This window comes from Ictalurus furcatus, chromosome 4 (genome assembly GCF_023375685.1).
Source record: "Ictalurus furcatus strain D&B chromosome 4, Billie_1.0, whole genome shotgun sequence".
NCBI lineage: Eukaryota > Metazoa > Chordata > Actinopteri > Siluriformes > Ictaluridae > Ictalurus > Ictalurus furcatus.
The window spans coordinates 2443397-2462373 of NC_071258.1; the positions used below are offsets into that span (position 1 = coordinate 2443397).

General features: G+C 43.9%; 1 protein-coding gene across 7 annotated transcripts in view; it reads left to right on the plus strand.

Annotated features, from left to right (window-relative positions):
- Positions 1–450: 450 nt before the first annotated feature.
- The window catches only part of gse1b (Gse1 coiled-coil protein b), a 247879-nt gene continuing 229352 nt past the window's right edge, over positions 451–18977 (plus strand). For all 7 annotated transcript variants that reach the window (XM_053622506.1, XM_053622512.1, XM_053622509.1 and 4 more), the window contains exon 1: positions 451–920. In XM_053622506.1, coding sequence (XP_053478481.1) covers positions 846–920 — 75 coding nt within the window. In that variant the 5' untranslated portion in view covers positions 451–845. The remainder of the gene's footprint in view (positions 921–18977) is intronic.

Here is an 18977-nt window from a genome sequence, read left to right on the forward strand (position 1 = left end):
ATATGGACGGCATCGGGTCTTTACCCAAAATTCGCCCTCTCCCTTCTATACATCATCCCAGGGAGGACTGCTATTTATGCGGGCAGGACTGTGCACAAGACATCAGGGTGGCATATTCCCGTGCCGGGGTAGGCAAAGCCCGTGGTGCCATGTACTTTCCATTTATCAACCTGCTTCCGTGCCCACCTAACGCCCAAACCATGCGAGATGGCCAGGTACATTGCTGCGCCACCTGTTACACCATCTTAGAGGACATCTGGGCAGCATACCGTCTCTGCCTTAGTGAGGAGCTTATCACTTCCGTCAGCACCTTCCTCGGGAGATACCACCAGACCACTACTGCAGGAGGAGTCTCAAGCAGCCTCGTCAGAGCACAGGAGAGCATTTCTGCTTCCCTTCACCACACCTCCCTGTGTTACCTGTGCGGGGTGGAGCTCTCTGCAGGCACGGAGTACCAGCTTCATGTTAATCCTCCTGGACGATGCGGAGAGAAAGAGCCCTTCTTCCCTTTCCTCACCGTGCATACACCGGCCCCTCGCGCCCGCCCTGCGGATGCCACCGGCCTGGTGTCTGCATGTTCCCTGTGCTATCATGACCTCCTGGCTCAGTGGGCGCAGCACGAGGCTGCAGGATCAGGGCCCTCTAGCAGCCCTTGGTCGCGTCAATACAGCTGCGAAAGTTTTGTATGCTTTTTCTGCAGGCAGGAGAAAAGGAGGGCGTTGGGGTTGAGGGCAGTCAACGTCGCTCGGCTGCCCGTCTTCCTCTACGCCCCACGGGTTAGCCACACTCTTGTGGTGGATGATGGGAAACAACTCACAATTGGCTCGTGTGTGGAATGTAAATCCATGGTGTTGGCTGGACAGAACATGCAGCAGGATGGCACGCTGGACCGTGGAAGACCAGCAGGGAGTAAGCAGAAGGTAAGAATATGTGGATGCTGTTTCATTTCTACTCTCTGGAGAAACGCTGGCTCAGAGCGTTTCATCATGCTCAAAACCGGTGCTCTCATAGCTAACAATGAATGTGAGGAATTCTCTACGAATGCTGGTGTATTGCTACGGTTTCCTGAAGTAGAAGAAATCGTGTGTTAATACCGAAGCCTGATGGCACCTCACTGTATTTTCCATCTGCGGCGAGAGAGGCGACTCGGCCAGGCGGTGGAGGGGAGATAACGTGTGGAGCCTGTCGCATTAGAGAAATAAATAAACATTTGTAAACGGGCAGCTTTCCTCCAACCGCTGTTAAAATGCAGCCCTCGTGGCCAAGGCAAGCTTTGTCTGATTCCTGTGGAATTTGTGTGAGGAAGGAAACAGAGAGTGTGTTCATAGAGGAACCCAGGTAAGAAATCCTGATGAACTGGGGATATACAGTTTTTATAAGGCAGATCGTGTGTGTGTCTGTGTGTGTGTGTGGGAGGAGGTTGTGTGTGGCACTTTGTGCAGTAAACTTTCCACTCTGATGCCCTGGAGCTTGGCAAAGCCTTTGGTGGTGCTGTGGATGCTCAGCTCTCTCAGATGAGGCTCGACATCTGGGTGACTATGCGAGGAGAGATATGGAAGTATGATGGAACATAACATCAAGCATGGGTCAGAAGGTTTACTCAGCAGGGAAGCTGCAGAAAAGAGAAGCGTGTGCAGAAAGAAACGAGATGATGGATACAGGGAACGAGTGAGGTAGAAATAATCAAGGATAATCTGTGCGTTTCATTTCTAAGCCTCAATCCAAACTCCAATTGTCCAGCTGTTTGGCTGAGCTTCTAATTTCTGCTCTCTCTCTCTCTCTCTCTTGAAGGGCTTGATTAAGTTACTCCTGAGGCTGACACCAATGGATGAAAAAAGAGGAGCTCGAGGAAGTTATGTCTTTTGCAGTGGTGTTTAGTTTGGAGCGTAGAATGCTAGATTGACGTTATGGAACGTGCCATGAAGAGTGCAAATCTGAGAGGAACGTGTGGGCTCTTTGGAGACTTTGTTGCTAGTTTTGATTTTTTAAAAAGGGGAAAAAAAAAAGAAAAATCATTAGGGGCAAAGAGAAGGAAAGGAAGGCATCATTTTGCTCCCAGCTGTGTGATAGAAAGCACTTTACTCCCACTAACCCTCTCATGTTCCTACTCCGATCCAAACACAGCCATCTGAACGTGTGGAATCAAGCCAGAAGCTTTTTCGAGGGGTGTGATTGTGGGAATGGGGTTTTCCTGGACGGCAAGGTGTTCCTTCTTGGAGCCAAGTCATGATCTCATGGCTAATGTTGGTGGAGAAGGAGAGAGAAGGAGGAAGACGCGTAGTAATGGCTCCCATGCTGAGAGAAACAGGTGCTGTGTCCTGCAGTGACATGTGATCTGTGCTTAAGTACTGATACGCTTGTGTGTCAGGGTCAAGATGGTTGTTGTACCTCTCTTCTCTTCTCTTGTTTCAGCCTGGTTGGATGTTTCGAATCAGGTCTGCAATCCTGATTCTTCTGCATAGGCAAAAGTTTATACGCCCTTCTCACTTTCCTTTGCTTTGGCACGATGAGACGGTAAAGTGTAAATTGGATTTGTAAATGCAGTTTGTCGGCTACATCCAAATTAGCCGCTGTAATCTGAGATGCACTGGACTCTGGTGCGACTCAGGCGCTTTATATATATATATAAATATATATATAGAGAGAGAGAAAGAGTTTATAAAGCGCCTGAGTCGCACCAGAGTCCAGTGCATCTCAGATTACACCAGCTAATTTGGATGTAGCCGGCAAACTACATTTACAAATCCAATTTGCACTTTACCGTCTCATCGTGCCAAAGCAAAGGAAAGTGAGAAGGGCGAAGTTACCGTAACGTTCCTGTAAGCTGGAACCAGTCTGATCATTCTCCTCATGACATAATTGATCACAGAATCAATATTATATCGTTATATTGCCCAGCTCTAACGGAAACAGATCAATCATGTGACGTGAATGCTGGGATGGTATGACATCATGTTTGAACGTTCAGTGGTTTAAATACTGGCTCTTTTGTTTCTCCTTGTACCCTAGCAAGAGGAACCAAATTCATAACGGGTGCTTAGTTACAGTACAGCTCACTTGCCATTGGAAATAACGGCGATATGGCGTCGTTATCGGTGTGTAGAGCAAAGCTAAACCCTGCACAGGCTAACGCTAGTTACCGTACAACAGCAAACCTACACTAAGCATCACTCATGCTAGCTTAAGTCACGTTTTCTGAGTCATGTAGTGCTGGCTTGCTGGCTTGTTGTCTTTTTTTTCTTAAAAGGTTTTTTTTTTTTTTCTTTTCTAAAAAGCTACTTTCAACCGAGTGCATTTTCAGTGTTGCGTATCGACATGAAAGCGCTTTACTCGGAGAAGAGAGAGCTGAGACGAACTCTTCAGGAATAAGTGAATTATACATGCTCTTATACTTGCACTGAAGTATTCTCATGAGTGCAATGGTGTGTGTGTGTGTGTGTGTGTGTGTGTGTGTGTGTCTGTGAATTTGACCAGATGGATGATAAGGGGGATGGCGTCAGGAATCTGTTTGCATGTGAACATATTTAACTTGTAGATGTGTGTGTGTGTGTGTGTGTGTGTGTGTGTGTGTGTGTGTTCTGTAACTAGAGTAGTCCCTCTGAATACACAATCTGCACTGGATGAGGCATTTGGAACGGCATTAGAAGTAACCATGCAGACATTCTGGCAGTATTGTTTGAGTTTAGTGATAATAACATACTAAGACATGTTTCTTAGCAGATACTGACACACACAGACCTTCTAGACTGTGGTTCATTCACACTGTCTTAAATTCCACATGTAATATAATACACACCGGTGCTGTGTATGTGACCTCTGTCTCATTAATGTCGCACGAACAGGCCCAGTGCAGGAAATACTACATTTCCCATGAGGCCTTGTTGAGGGCCACATAGCCACAGTCAGAACCAAGGGTCAAACCTGGAGCAAGAATCAGCCTATAACCCAGTCTGACTGTTTACTTAGTGTATGTTTGTGTGTTTCTGAAGCTGGATCTGTACTGGGCTTGTGCTGGGCTTGTACTTGGCTTGTACTGTGTTTGTACTGGATCTGTACTGGGTTTGTACTGGATCTGTACTGGGCTTGTACTGGGCTTGTACTGGATCTGTACTGGGCTTGTACTGGATCTGTACTGGGCTTGTACTTCATCTGTATCTTATACTGGGCTTGTACTGGGCTTGTACTGGATCTGTACTGGGCTTGTGCTGGTCTTGTACTTCATCTGTATCTTATACTGGGCTTGTACTGGGCTTGTACTGGATCTGTACTGGGCTTGTACTGGGCTTGTACTGGATCTGTTCTGGGCTTGTACTGGTCTTGTACTTCATCTGTATCTTGTACTGGGCTTGTACTGGGCTTGTACTGGATCTGTACTGGGCTGTGCGGTATAACGATGTACTCATTTCGACACGGCACTTACAGTGACGTTTAGTCCGATCGTATTACGTTAATAATTGTGCCAAAAAACAGAAAAATGAAAACACTCCGTGATCAGATCATTGACCGTGGTTAAGCTAGGAGCACTTGGGGTCAAACACTCGATCCGAATGCAAAAGTGGCATGCAAAATCTGTAACAGGAAAGACTTCACACAAGATAGTAGCTCTACGAATCTTGAGAATCACTTAAAAAGTTTTCTCCACAGGCTTGTTGGGCTTTAAGACTCAATTATACTTGTAAACCTAATGACACTCAGCCGCGCTACGACACGGCTTTAGGTTTTATCCAAAACAGTGAGAGGATAAGTTCACGTGTTTGCAATATATATTAGGGGTGTAATGCCATATCGAAGTGGGCGTGGCCTAAAGCAGAAGGTGTGTTGTTTTTTTCTTCGGTACAGGCATGATGTGTGAATTCTGGCTCTGACATTTCCTCAACCTCAGCTACATCACTCCATTTCATAACTGTTCTCATCTACACACGTGCGCCAAACGTTTTAAATTAACCCTGCTGTTATTTTTGTTTGTGCCTATTAGTGATATTTTCGAATGATTTTACTTGGTTCTGTTTCCTAAAATATAAATAAACTAGTAGCTTCATTTACATTTACATTTACGGCACTTGGCAGACGACCTTATGCAGAGCGACTTACGTTATTCTCATTTATACAACTGAGGGTTGCCCGAGGGCCCAACAGTGGTAGCTTGGCAGTGTTGGGGCTTGAACTCCTGACCTTCTGACCTTCAGTAACCCAGAGCCGTTAACCACTGAGACCCCACTGCCCCATTTTATGTAGCACCGGTTGTTTTGTCAAGGATATAGCATGGCTAGCGTTTCTGTATACAGACGACTAAGCGACTGCCTAGTGCACAAATTACGTAAAGGCTGCCAAATATACCAAAACTCCTCTACCAGCTTTTAAACTGTTGAGTTTGTCCTTTTTACCGAGCTCTCTTTGAGCGTGCTCGGTAAGCCTGTGGTCTCTGATTACTGTAAGAGGATGTTTGCATTGGCACGGCGTTCTACTCTGTAGCTGTGGTTTGAAACGTGCTGATTTTGTCTGAACGTGTTGATGTGAACGAAACGATTCGGTGCGTACTACGAGAGGAGGAATGGCACACACCATTTTGTTTCAGGAGATGAATGGGATTTATCCTACGGCGAACAGCCCTGCGGGTTCGCGCCATCGGGACGAGACGTCTTCTGGGCTTCATCTGGGATTGAACCACGGCGCTGTTGAATTCTTGAATCCGATTGTACAGCGGACCGTCCACGTACATAGATTACGCCTGAAAAGAAAGGATTTTTAAAAGATTTTAAGAAAGGACAAACGTATTGGACAATGAAAAAATGCGCTCTTTATTTTAAACCATACTTGAAAGAAGACTTCGGTACTCTAGCCTACGTGTCGGCGCTTTGCCGTGAAGCTTTTTCTTTTAGTTTTCCGACACGTTTCGGGATCGTTTGATTCATTGATTCTTTCATTTGTATAAATGTGTGATTTGTTATGTTTTGCATGTTGAGGCCATTGGTTTCAAATCGAGAAGGAAATCCACAACATTGCTTTGTCTAGAAAGGACGGATGGCATGTTCAATCCCAGTAGTGTACATGTGGACTGTGCGCACACTATTATCTCACTATTATCTCACTATTATCTCACACTTTTAACCAATGCTATTGTGATCTGTCGTGCATCTAACCCTAATTTGCAGCCCTCTGGTACACTGTACATTCCTCATAAGACCTTTTGAGCCAGAAGTTTCGGCTCCAGTAGTCACACTTAAACTCCCCCAGGCACGTACACGCCTGCTCTTAGTGAGATCAGGGCAGCGCTACAGATGATTCTTCTCCCACTTGAGAGCGTATCATGATGATGAAGTATCGAGGACTCTATTCGCCTAACATCTACAGCGTCGTGTCATGGAAAACCTAGAGAAGCATCCTCAGAAGACTGCTGAGATGAAAATCTCTCTCTCTCTCTCTCTCTCTCTCTCTCTCTGTCTATCCACCCATCTATCTATCTGTCTTATTCCAACACTTTGGTTTTAGGAGCCCAGTTTACTCCTGAGAAACCTTAAGGGTTCTTTGGATGGTTAAGAGTTCATACGTACTAAGAAAAAGTTTATTGGAACCACAAAAGGAAAACACTCTGTTTGACATGGAGCCTGGATGAACGCTGATGTCTGATGAAAGTCTAGAAATATTGCTGGATATCTCTATATATCGCGACATCTATTGCAAATAAATGTCAGATCTTTTCGATGTTAGTGAGCCTCATTTTCTCGGTAGTGCCGACAGACGGTTCCTCTGTAGGTGATGGGGTCTTCGTGAAGAAAATAAACAGCGAGAATGAAAATGAGGGAATAAGTGAGGTCAAAGGTCACACAGGTGGCCATCTTCTTGACATTCTGTCTTACTCGGTTAAGTGATCAGTGTGCATCTGGGGTCATAGTTCCTTCTGAGCACCGTGCAACGTGATCTCTGTTTTAAAGGTGGTCTTTCTGTTATAATTCGCCTGTGCATTTCTAAGCACGTTTCCACCACAGGAACCTTTTTAGGAACCTTGGAAATGATCAGGAATTCGGTAGGTTTGACGCACGCAGGGACCTGGACCGATTTTAGTTCCTAAGCTTGAATTGAAGTCAAGGAATCTTTTTTAGTTTCCTGGGTTTGCTCTAGAGTGTGGAGAGACTGGATGGAGGTTTCCGTACCGAACGTCGATGTTTGGCACAAACGCAAGCTTTACAACACGACTAATGTTTTTTTTTACGTAAATATTCAGGGGCTGTCTAGTTCTCGGTAAGAGAACCTTCGAGAAACTCTTTTCATTCGTTCATTCGTATTTTCATGCTCATCGAAAGTCATTATCAGCAGGACTGGCAGTTGCATGGTGGTCTTTTAATCTGATGTGTCTGTGTGTGAGTGTGTGTGAGTGAGAGAGAGAGAGAGAGAGAGAGAGAGAGAGAGAGACTGACTGTGTGTAAGTTCCTGGCAGGTTTTAGCCTCTCTGTTGTTGTGTTCTGTTGAACTCAAGCTGAATTGCATAAATGAGGTGGTCCCGTGTGAACCCTGCTCTGTGCCACCCCGCCATTGTGTCCTGACCTGGGAGCGGCTCAAGGGGGTTTCGCGGAGGATTTGAGCACCTAGACGAGGCTTGCGCTCTTGGCTTGAACCCTGCGCTCCCAAACTGAGTCTCTGAGACTTGGCAGTTCAGCATTTAAACCCTCTGAGGACACCGTGCTGATTTCTCGAGCTGGAAGAGGGCCGAGAACATCTTTTGCTTTCTTTCTGTCTCCTCTCTAATTCTCTCCTCAGCCCATTGAAGACCATGTCCAAAGGATAGCAGAAATGAGAAAGGTTTGCTGTAGACGGTATTTAGGCCAGGGTGATCCCTTACTCTGGGCTCTTATTATGTGAGCATTCGAAACCTCAGGCAAGACGAGCTAATGGAAAGACTGGACAATTTTTATTATTTTTTTAAAAAATCACTGTATATTGTTCTTTGTGCTTGTTCTTTGGAAAAGAAACTTTCCTCATTTTTTTTCCCACCCTTTCCTCTCGGCCAGGATACCTCAACTTCACCTTCTTCACCTTTGCCTGTCTCTGTTTGATCTGACTCCACTTCACGGCTCTTATCTTCTTCAAGCACAGCGGTGTCTGATAACCAAAGAGCACACGGTTCGACGCGCTGTATTTCCTCCTGGCTCTGACTCGGATTTCTACATTCCCCGTATCAGCTGACATCCAGAACTCTTTCTAATGAGGCTTTATAAAAGGATGGGAAGTTCCAGTCCAGACAGGACAGTACTGGAACTCTTTAATGGGTTCAACCTGACTTGTTGCATAAGCAGTAATCCTAGTTCCTAGGAATTCCTCGTGGAAATGTCATGACTACGGAAATATCACCAGTTTGGAGCCGTTCACGTTGCCAGATTTGAACAATCCACTGATCTTTTAAACTCCATGTTTCGTTTAAGTACTCTGTTTGTAGCTATGCCATGAGCACGGGTTGCAAATACTTGAGTACTTGTTCTGTGTTACTTTACTTACTCAAGTACATTTTATATTTATATTTATATTTTCATTTTGGCCTTGTTAAAGTAGTACGTTTTCTCTCTTGTGCATAGTAGCTGCTAGACCAATCGGACATCCAATTCCAATCAAATTCCCAGTGAGCTTTAAGATTGTTACCTTTGCTAGCTAGTTTTCTATTCATTGCTAGCCAAATTAACCAACCAACCATCAACCTGCAAGCCAAATTCTAGATTTAACAGCATTTCAATTCATATTTAATGAAATACACGAACTAAAAATTCACGTCTGCATAGTTCAGTACGGTTTCTCTGTACTTTTTCCAACTCGGATCGTGAGTCTTACATCATCCTATGCCGTCCTGCTGTTGGTGGATTTTAGACAACGCTCAACCTTTTTTTATATTTTAAGATTTTTACCATTATTATTAAGCCTTTCGCACACTGCCAGAACTTTTTCGTCGGCCGTCTTTGCTCGCTGTGGCACTAAATCAGGCCCCGATCACACCTCACGACCAAACTGCGTGATTTTTATCTCCGAGAGCAAAATCGTGCTGAAAATTGTCCGTAGCATTAAACAGGTCATATCGATCTTATGTTTTATTTTATTTAGGCTGCAATATTTCATTATTTAGCTTTTATTATTTATCATGTAGCTGAATTCTGGAAATGCGAAACCCCAAGACCGGAAAAAAATCGGGTTTCGTCCGAAATGTATGTTTTCCCAGCCTAAAACCATACATAAATATATTTATTTATGTATGAAAGAGTAATACGTTTCAGTTTCAGCTCAGGGAACCGTGTAGTTTTCTGTATTTTATACCTTCCACACTTGTGAAAATGTGCTTTAGTGCAGCTTAGTGTTTGGTGATAAGCAGGTGATAATCCCAACGCACGCTCCATGTGACGCGTACGCAAACGACACGCATGTAAACGTGTACAAAGGCAAAGAAATGGCCCGGTGTCGTGTGAAGTGTCCAATTCAGCCGTCTGTGCAGAGAGTTCAGCGTGAGGGCGACAGCTGAAGAAATTCAGCCTCGCTCAGACAAGCGGTCCAGTTAGACACGCTCAGGGTTTGGGCCGAGGAAAAGTCTGTTATCTGATCATCTCAGAGAATAGTTCGTCTGTAATCTGATGTCCATCCAGGACTTGTATCAATCCCCGGTGCGTCTCATACACAATGAGAAAGCTTTTATTTACTCTGTGGTCGGTTTGTTCTTAAAATAAAATTTGTATTTCAAAGGTTGAAATGTGTAAAAGCTGAACAATATTATACTAATAATAATAATAATAATAATAATAATAACACATCATAACAATGAAATATTACACTGGATCAGACAGAACACATTATATATATATAATAACTTTGATAACAGTTGTTTGTGATTCCTAACACTGTAACATAATAAATAAGATAAACACACACCCCTTGGCAGTGCTTACCGACCCCTGAGAGTCCATGGACCCCACTTTGAGGATGTTAAAACGTCCGTATTTAATGTGCATGTGATGCGCACGTGCCATTATGTTCTGTCTGATGTCTATTTAATGTGGCATTACTGTATATTACTGTATAATGATGTTGGATTTAAACAGATTATGGCCAGTGACTGCTGGTATCATGTCATCGATCAGTGAAGCACATCTTGGTCCCGTTTGGCAGGGCATGTTTGACATTGGTTCCTCCCCATCCTCTCATCCTGTTCTTAAAGATAAGGAAATAAGGAAGTACTATTTCTTCATATGAGAATTCAACACGGATTACAGCAAACTGAGGGTTAGACTTGGAGTACATTAGGAGGCCACAGAGCCCTCACTCAGAGGGTAACAGCGCCAGTCAGCTGAGAAGCCCACAGGAATTTACCAGCATTCTGCATTTACTTTACTAATTACATAGCTGTGTGCAAAGCAAAGAGAGCAGCTACCGACCCCAGGGACTGCCAGCCAGATCGCCCACTGCGCTACAGAACCACGAAGGAGCAGGTGACTTAATGCATGCAGGTAAAGCGGTGTTTAGTCAGTCCATACAGGATTTCACAGACGTTTTTTGGGGGGGGCAGGGGGCAAGTTGCGGAAAACTACTTGAACTGGCGAAATTGCAGTCGCACGGAACAGTTCTGCACGGTCTTTCGCGGTGATGTTTGTCGGTTAGCGAGACCTTCTAGCTGCGCTCACCTTCGAGGAGGACTTTGGCTGAACGTGCGTGGTGATGACGTCACACTGCACAAACAGCCGTACTAGAAAGAAGCCAAATGTTCTTAAATATAATCAAATTGTCTTAGTATCAAGCAAAACAATCTGCCAGTGGGGTAAGCCAATTTTGTCTGGCTAGAATTCTTAAAACTAGCAGAAAAGTCTAGCCACTGAAAGACTGTAATGGGCGTTAAATCTAGAGGGAAAATGAGCCAAATTTAAGCAAGTTGTGCTTATTACAAGCGATGAAAACTCTTACTTAAAAGGAGTATTTTGGTCTTGAGTGAGCTGACTTTAAGAATTTATACATTAATACAAGATTAAAATAAGGGAAAGAATCGTATTCCTCTGTCGGGATATTCTACAAACCGTTGTTGTAGCGTGTTACTGGTTAAATCTAGCTTAATATTAGCTGGAATCTCTTATTAAGACAAAGTTAGATATCCATCCATACATCTTCTACAGTATACCGCTTATCCTTCAGGGTCGCGGGGAACCTGGAGCCTATCCCAGGCGGGGTAAACCCTGAGCCAATCCATCGCAGGGCAAAGTTAGACGTATTTTCTTAAAATGAGATGACTTTTCTAATGCGAAACATTCGTGGAGGTAGATTGACGGGGAATATTGTCCATTGTTTTGCTGAACTCCACTAGTGCAGTGTGTCAGGATAGTGAAAAAGAATCAAAGCGCATGTAGAGATTTCAGCGTAGCTTGTCTGAACGTAACTCCAAGAGACATTCCAGAATATTAGCACACAAAATCCTTCTGTGATCGTTCTAATGTTCATCTGTAAAGAGAAGAGTGTGAGTTTCTCCTGCAGTCAAGTGTGCAGTCATGATCCCTAGTTTGGGAAACCCTTATACAGGGGGGTTTGTTTCATACACACACTTTCGCTCAAACACACACACCACTGATATTTATTAATGCAGCTAATTAATGCCATGCTACGCTAAAATCTAACTCTAATCTTAATCTCATTTTAGTACTACTTGGTATTGGCTGGAAAAGAAAATCAGTGGTATCGCTCATCGGGATTGTGTGCGTGTGTGTGTGTGTGTGTTTGTGTGTGTAAGAAGCTCTGTTGATATTTATAATGGTGCTGTAGTGTAGGATGTCCTCCAGGTGTGTGAGAGAAATAGCAGGTGGATCACACACACACACACATACACACTCACACACACACACACACACTCACAGCTGGGCCTCGGCACAGCTGCACAGAGTGTGTTATTAATCGAATGTGTTTGAGAGGTAAGCGTAGTCCAGGTGTGTGGAAATGGTAAGAAAGGTTCTATTTTTCCCCTCTAATAGAACATGCATCCGAAGCTAACCTTACTCTGTGTGTGTGTGTGTGTGTGTGTGTGTGGTAGTAGTAGTAGTAGGTTCATTGGCTTTTCAACTGAATTCATAATATTAATAATCATCAAAATTAAGAAAGGAAATATAATAATATTCGAGTGTTATAATAATCAATTATATTTAATACCAGGAACTGAGCAGAGTAAATGACTAAAGCGCCGCTGCATTTAGAGCGAGTAGAAATGAATCAAGGGCTAAATCTCAATGTATCACTCTCAGCAATTAGGAGAAGGGCATTGTGGGTAATGTCGGAAGTTTGAAATGGAAAAAAAAAACCCTGAGAATTTCACTACAAAATAAAGATCGCAAGTCGTTCCAGAATGGACTTTTGAACCATAGAGTATTTACGAGTGAGCGCTTGTGTGTCTAAGTGTGTGCTCATCTGTGATCCGTGTATAAGTGCGTTTTAGGAGACTGTACTGTAACGGAGTGGAGAGAGCCGTGCTCAGCGCCATGCCTCCCTCGGAGAGCTCGGCGCCGTGGACATTCCTGCATCGAGGGGGGAAAGTTCAGCCAAAATAGCCCAGGCCAGGTGTTAATTTCACCCTCGGCTTGCCAGGACCGTTTACACAGCAGATAGCTTTCTGCTCTGTAACTGTAGTGCATGCTGTATTGGAGTTATTCTCTACTCGACCCCCTGCGCTCCACTCTCACAGCCACCTGGCCTCATGCTGGGACAGCTGGCCGTCTCCGGCGGTGCAGACCAGAGTCGCCTCGTAACGTCTACTCTCTGTTTACCGCCGCTCGCGCGAGTCACAAACCGAGTCCGGCTTACATATTGTGAGGAGAAGCTCACTAGGCAGGGTGTGGAGGTGATGCCGGGCTAATTTGGTTAGCATGGTGCCTATAAACAGGGCGGCAATGGTGATTAGGATGGTTACGTGTTTACTTCATCGGTGTGGAGAGAAAAAGGAAGCGAGGTGGTCTCGGTCCACTTCTAAGTGCAGTGAGAAAGCGATTTGTGTACCAATCAGATTCTGACCAATAGGCGTGAAAGTGCTCTTTGATGTCAGTGCGATCTTTATTCCAAACCGAATAACACACAGAAGTGTACTGAACATACATTACCGCTGTATTTTTGGGACTTTCCAGATATTAGCACTAGCATTAACATTAACAGCTCTAGCTAGAATCAAAGCTAACTCCAGTTTCACAGGTAGCAGCACGCAGGCTTTAGCGGGGTTGTGCCGTGGAGCGAGGCCAAAGCGGGGATCACACAGGCTTCGGAGCTTTGAAATAGTTTCCGACAGATTGGGCAGTGTGTTGACATCAGCGACATTCCTCGCAGACACAACTCTGAGCAGTGACGGAGAGCAGCCGGTCTGTTCCAGGCTGGTGAGCTGGGAAACATATCATACCGTCCTAATGGTTTAAAGGGATACTCCAGCATTTTATAAAACTCATTCTCTACATTCACTATGTACTGGAAAAACAACAACAGCAACAACAAAAAAAAACTCACAAAAACTAAAAGTCTAACTCACTTACATTTGATGAGACTGGCGTGAGAGAAGTTTTACCAAAGCTTTTCACAGATTTTATGCAACTTTATAATCCAACGCTGAAGCAATACAGTGTAATGTGTACTGTTTAATGTCATGTGTTAAGCTGTGTTAATGTGTTGTGATGCTTTTTTAACCCGTATCAAGCCTGAAACATGGAAAAGAGGAACACAATGGCAGTATTAATATCCTTGCATGTGACACACTGCGGCAGCCATTTTGATTTTTGCTTAAGATTTATTTTCATTTATACAACTGCAAAGTCTGGAAAAACTTGGAGAGCAAACATTGCGAACATTAACGAAAGTTAGCTGATATACTAGTGAGCTAGTCATTTAGTGGGCTAATCATTTAGTGAGCTAGTTATTTAGTGAGCTAGTCATTTAGTGAGCTAGACATTTAGTGAGCTAGTAATTTAGTTAGCTAGTAATTTAGTTAGCTAATCATTTAGTGAGCTAGTCATTTAGTGAGCTAGTCATTTAGTGAGCTAGTCATTTAGTGGGCTAATCATTTAGTGAGCTAGTCATTTAGTGAGCTAGTCATTTAGTGGGCTAATCATTTAGTGAGCTAGTCATTTAGTGAGCTAGTCATTTAGTTAGCTAGTCATTTAGTGAGCTAGACATTTAGTGAGCTAGTAATTTAGTCAGCTAGTAATTTAGTTAGCTAATCATTTAGTGAGCTAGACATTTAGTGAGCTAGTAATTTAGTTAGCTAGTCATTTAGTGAGGTAGTCATTTAGTGAGCTAGTAATTTAGTTAGCTAGTCATTTAGTGAGCTAGACATTTAGTGAGCTAGTCATTTAGTTAGCTAATCATTTAGTGAGCTAGTCATTTAGTGAGCTAGACATTTAGTGAGCTAGACATTTAGTGAGCTAATCATTTAGTGAGCTAGACATTTAGTTAGCTAGTCATTTAGTGAGCTAGTCATCTACCTGAACACGAAGAGCCGCTCGACTTCTGTGCTCTTAAATGCTTTGAGATTAAATACCTACATCAGGAAAATACTATTTTGCCACGTCTTTTGCTAGTCTAAGCCAGTAGTCTAAATCAGCAGTTCAGAAGAAAGTTCATTTATTATTTACTATTATATACTATTTATTATTATTCTGTTCCGTAATTTCATTCATCAGCTACCCCTTGTTGCGTTTCGTTTCCGTCCCAAATAGGAAATTCTATGTGGGATCCTTTTAATCCTTACTATATATATATATATATATATATATATATATATATATATATATATATATATATATATATATATATATATACAAACACACACACACACAGGGGATGTGTCAAGGTGTTTAGTCATTTAGTAAAGTGTGTATATCTCATTCTGTAGCCTAGGGTCAATGACAAAAATAAATGACACCCATGTGGTAACCCCCTTAAATTTACTTAATGACCAAAATCACTATTAAATATGAGTGCCATTGAACAGGCTCTGAACAGGTCCTCTGTGTCTGACTGCTTATATAGTGATCGTGTAGACTTAATTGGTCTTTGCGGGTCACTGACTGCACTTGAATGCAGCTGTTGTGGGGTGTGAAAGTGTGTGTGTGTGTGTGCGAGAGAGAGAGAGAGAGAGACCGATGGCTGATCAGGACGTACACCACGGCTCTGTACGTGATTTTTGAGGAAGAACGGAGCCAGAGACACGGGCATAGAGCTCTCGTTGGGCTTTTTTTTTTTTTTTTAAAAAAAAAAAACACATACTGTAAAACTGACAGTACCGTGTGCACAAGCGAAGCCAGCGGGCAGCGAGCGAATGAAAGACGAAACCACGCGTGTGCAAGAGTGCGAGTGTGTGCTCTCACACGGAGCTGCGTGTGCTCCCGAGGCAACTTTTAGCACGTCCTTTTTTTTAAAAAAGCCGCAGCTTCCAAGGCAAACACGATTACAGCCCGATTAAGCAATTGCACTCCAGATGCTCATGACGGACTCCTATTCGTCATGGAGATCGAAATCGAGTGAGAGAAAAACACATGACCTGAGCTGAACGTTTTCATGTAACGACGTGTAAGTCGTTTAGGGATGAAAAAGGGCAGAGAGTTATCGATATACTCACACACATTCTTATATAGTACATATAGAACACACGGTGTAGACTGTAGGCATTACAGGCTATATCAAAACATTACGTTCCATTAGAGGAACCTGGTTCTCTCTCTCTCTCTCTCTTTCTCCCTTCTCTCTTTCTCTCTCTCACTCTCTGGGAAGGATTAGTGTGGCCACATGTTGGCCGGTGGAGGCCAGTGGTGGCTCCAGGCAGGCGCGCGGGCGGCGTTGCTCATGGTAACTCGATCGCTGGCGGCTCCGAGGCTGTTTGATTTATTCCCCAGGCCCAGCAGATGGCTGCAACAGGAGTTTGTTTAAGTTCTCTTCAGAGCCGGGCTGGCCGCCAGCACAGAGGAGGAGGAGGAGGAGGAGGAGGAGGTGGTGGAGTGAGAAGCAATGCCAGAAAAATGTTCAGCGAATCCGGACGCCTCACCACCGGCACTTCCAAAAAAGACCCCTTCACATGCAAATACAGGTCTGAGCAGTGTCCGGACGAGTTCATGCGCGCACTCATACTGGACACCACTTAAACACCACCATTTTAAGTAAAAAATCGAATATACTGTACTGTACTAAAAACGACAGCTTTACTTTACTTCATTATCAATACTCATGAATATGCAAATTTCATCATGGGATGTCATCATTGATTTATTTAACAATAGATATGTTGTAACGTGGGAACACGGTGGCGTAGCGGTTAGCACGTTCGCCTCACACCTCCAGAGTTACGGGGTTCGATTCCGATTCCCAGGGCCGCTTCCCTGTGTGTGTGTGCGGAGTTTGCATGTTCTCCCCGTGCTGCAGGGGTTTCTTCCAGGTACTCCGGTTTCCTCCCCCAGTCCAAAGACATGCATGTCCAAAGTGTCCGTAGTGTGTGAATGTGTGTGTGAGATGGATTGGCACCCCGTCCAAGGTGTGCCCCATGCTCCCTTCGATAGGCTTCAGATTCCCCACGATCCTGCAGGATAAGCGGTATAAACAACGGATGGATGTTGTAACGTTACCATGACAACAATGATTTTGTCGAGCCACGTTTACTCGCAGGATCGCTTGCATAGCATGCAGGTCCTGTGCCTTCCACATTGTTATCCGGTTACAATCAGAGATGATTGTAAGTTATTTTGTGACATCACAACTTGAGCTCACACATAGCCCCGCCCCCCGAATCAGTTTTCACTACTTGTCACTACTTGTTCTGCTTGTGTAGTTTATTTTTCACACAGGTGTTTTTTGCATGCAAGGAATGAATTAAGTTTCACTCACTGTGCGTGTGTGTGTGTGTGTGTGTGTGTGTGTTCAGTGATCAGATGCCTCTTTTGAAGATGGCTGAGGTGTCTGCCCAAAAGGGCGACTGCTGAGCGGAAACATATGGCTGCTTCCTTCTTCTCGCTAACGCCGTCAGATCTTCTGCTTATTCAGACCCATAACACAGGAGCAGCACGAACACACTTGGGTCATAGCGGCTATGAGTGTGTGTGTGTGTGTGTGTGATTATCAGGAGCTCAAAGGCAAACACATTCCCAGTAGTGAATTTATGAATGGAGGTGAAGTGAGTTTTCAGATTGCAGGTTAAACACGGCGACTAAAGCACAGGGTTTTCTGCTTTACGACAGCTATCACTCCAGCCGTGGGCAGATATCTGGAGCTTAATGGCTATTGGCTAACGAGACCAAATTATTACTGGACCAGGCTGCAGCTTTATCAATCACTATAACAGAAAACTTTTAAGAAAACGACGTTTTTCTACAGTTTAATCGACATTGTACTGAAAAACATATACCTCACCGTGGCAGAAACCAGTCCAACGTGGCTGACCGTTCGCTACCTCTTCGTCCGACCCGATCGACAGGCGATACCGCACGAGTACAACGAGGGGAAGTGTGAAGTACGCGTAACATACTAGTCATTAGTCAAATACTAACGTATTGGGAACTGTAAATGGTTAAACCTCTTTTATATATATTTTTAATTGCATCACATTGTAAACCTCCCCCTCCCAATTCCTTTCCGAAAGAAAGCGCGCTGGCCGCCAGAATATCAGTTTTTTATCAATATCATTTCTCCATTATGGCCACCACATACATACACAGGACAGCACCATTTAGGAGCTTTTTAACCCAGTTAAACCCAGAGGAGATAGTGATGTCACAAAGGGTTTGTAGAGTTAAATGGTCTGCGCTTGTATAGCGCTTTTTTAACCTTAGCGGTTCTACACTGGTTCTCATTCACACACATACTCACACATTCACACATATACTCACACACCAGTGGTAGCAGTGTTGGGGTTCAGTGTCTTGCCCAAGGACACTTCGGCATGTGGATTCACGTGGGCCGGGAATCGAACCGCCAACCCTACGATTAGTGGACAACCCGCTCTAAAACTGAGCCACAGCCGCCCCGAGTTAAGACAGAACAATTAAGGGTTCTTGTGATCAGAAACAGAGGTTTTTATTATATACCCCTAATTAAGAGTCTTGAACAGTTCTTGTCCAAGTCCAGAATTTTGGATATGATCAGCACCACACCACAGAGCTGCCACAAAGATGGGTTTTCGTATGACGTTACTGACGGGAGTCTTTTCAAATCCCACCCACTGTTTTCAGTAAAACCTTCTGCTCCGCAGTTGATGTTGTACACTGATGAAATAGGGATACGCAATCCCCTGGGGTCACACGCTTCTGTAAATAAATGACTGCTGGTTTATTATACTTTAGGAAATATAGACCCCAAGTTTAGGTCAAAGCTTGCTGCAATCAGACTAAAAGCTAATGATATTGACGAGTGTGGTGTCGATTGTTGTGGCGTTACAGAGAATTAATGAAGACTTCCAGCTGCCAAAATCCAAACAGTGGATTTATTTGGTGTTGTGGTTTCGGTATGTGCACACGAGCTTGCCGGTTTCCAGGAAGTGTAGGCATTGCGAATGTACCATTGAGGAAATGCGAAGGAATTTTTCACGAAAAAAGGTTTCACTTAAAGGGCCCTGGAAAACTAGATTAGACAGTGCCTCGAAATAGAAAGGGCTAGCACAGAATTCTTGAAATCAGCTCTCGAAACCACCTACGGAATGAACAGAAGAAGCAAGCTGATTGATTTTCCAGCTTTTGACCTTATTGAGCAAACTCCACAGGATATATAATGCACATCATTCGGAGCATCCTACTTTTGTACATGAGAGGGAATTGTTTCAGAAGTGATAAATATGGAGTCCATTACAGCAAAGATTAGAGATTTTTTTTTGGCGGGGGGATTGATGGCATAAAACACGCCATCTGGTAAAGTGGCTTATTCTTAATGGCAACAAGTACATCAGAGAAAAAACTCTGCTAATCGTCAGTGCAAATGGGAAAGTGCCTGTCTTTGGACTTATAAAGAACATCTCCTGTATG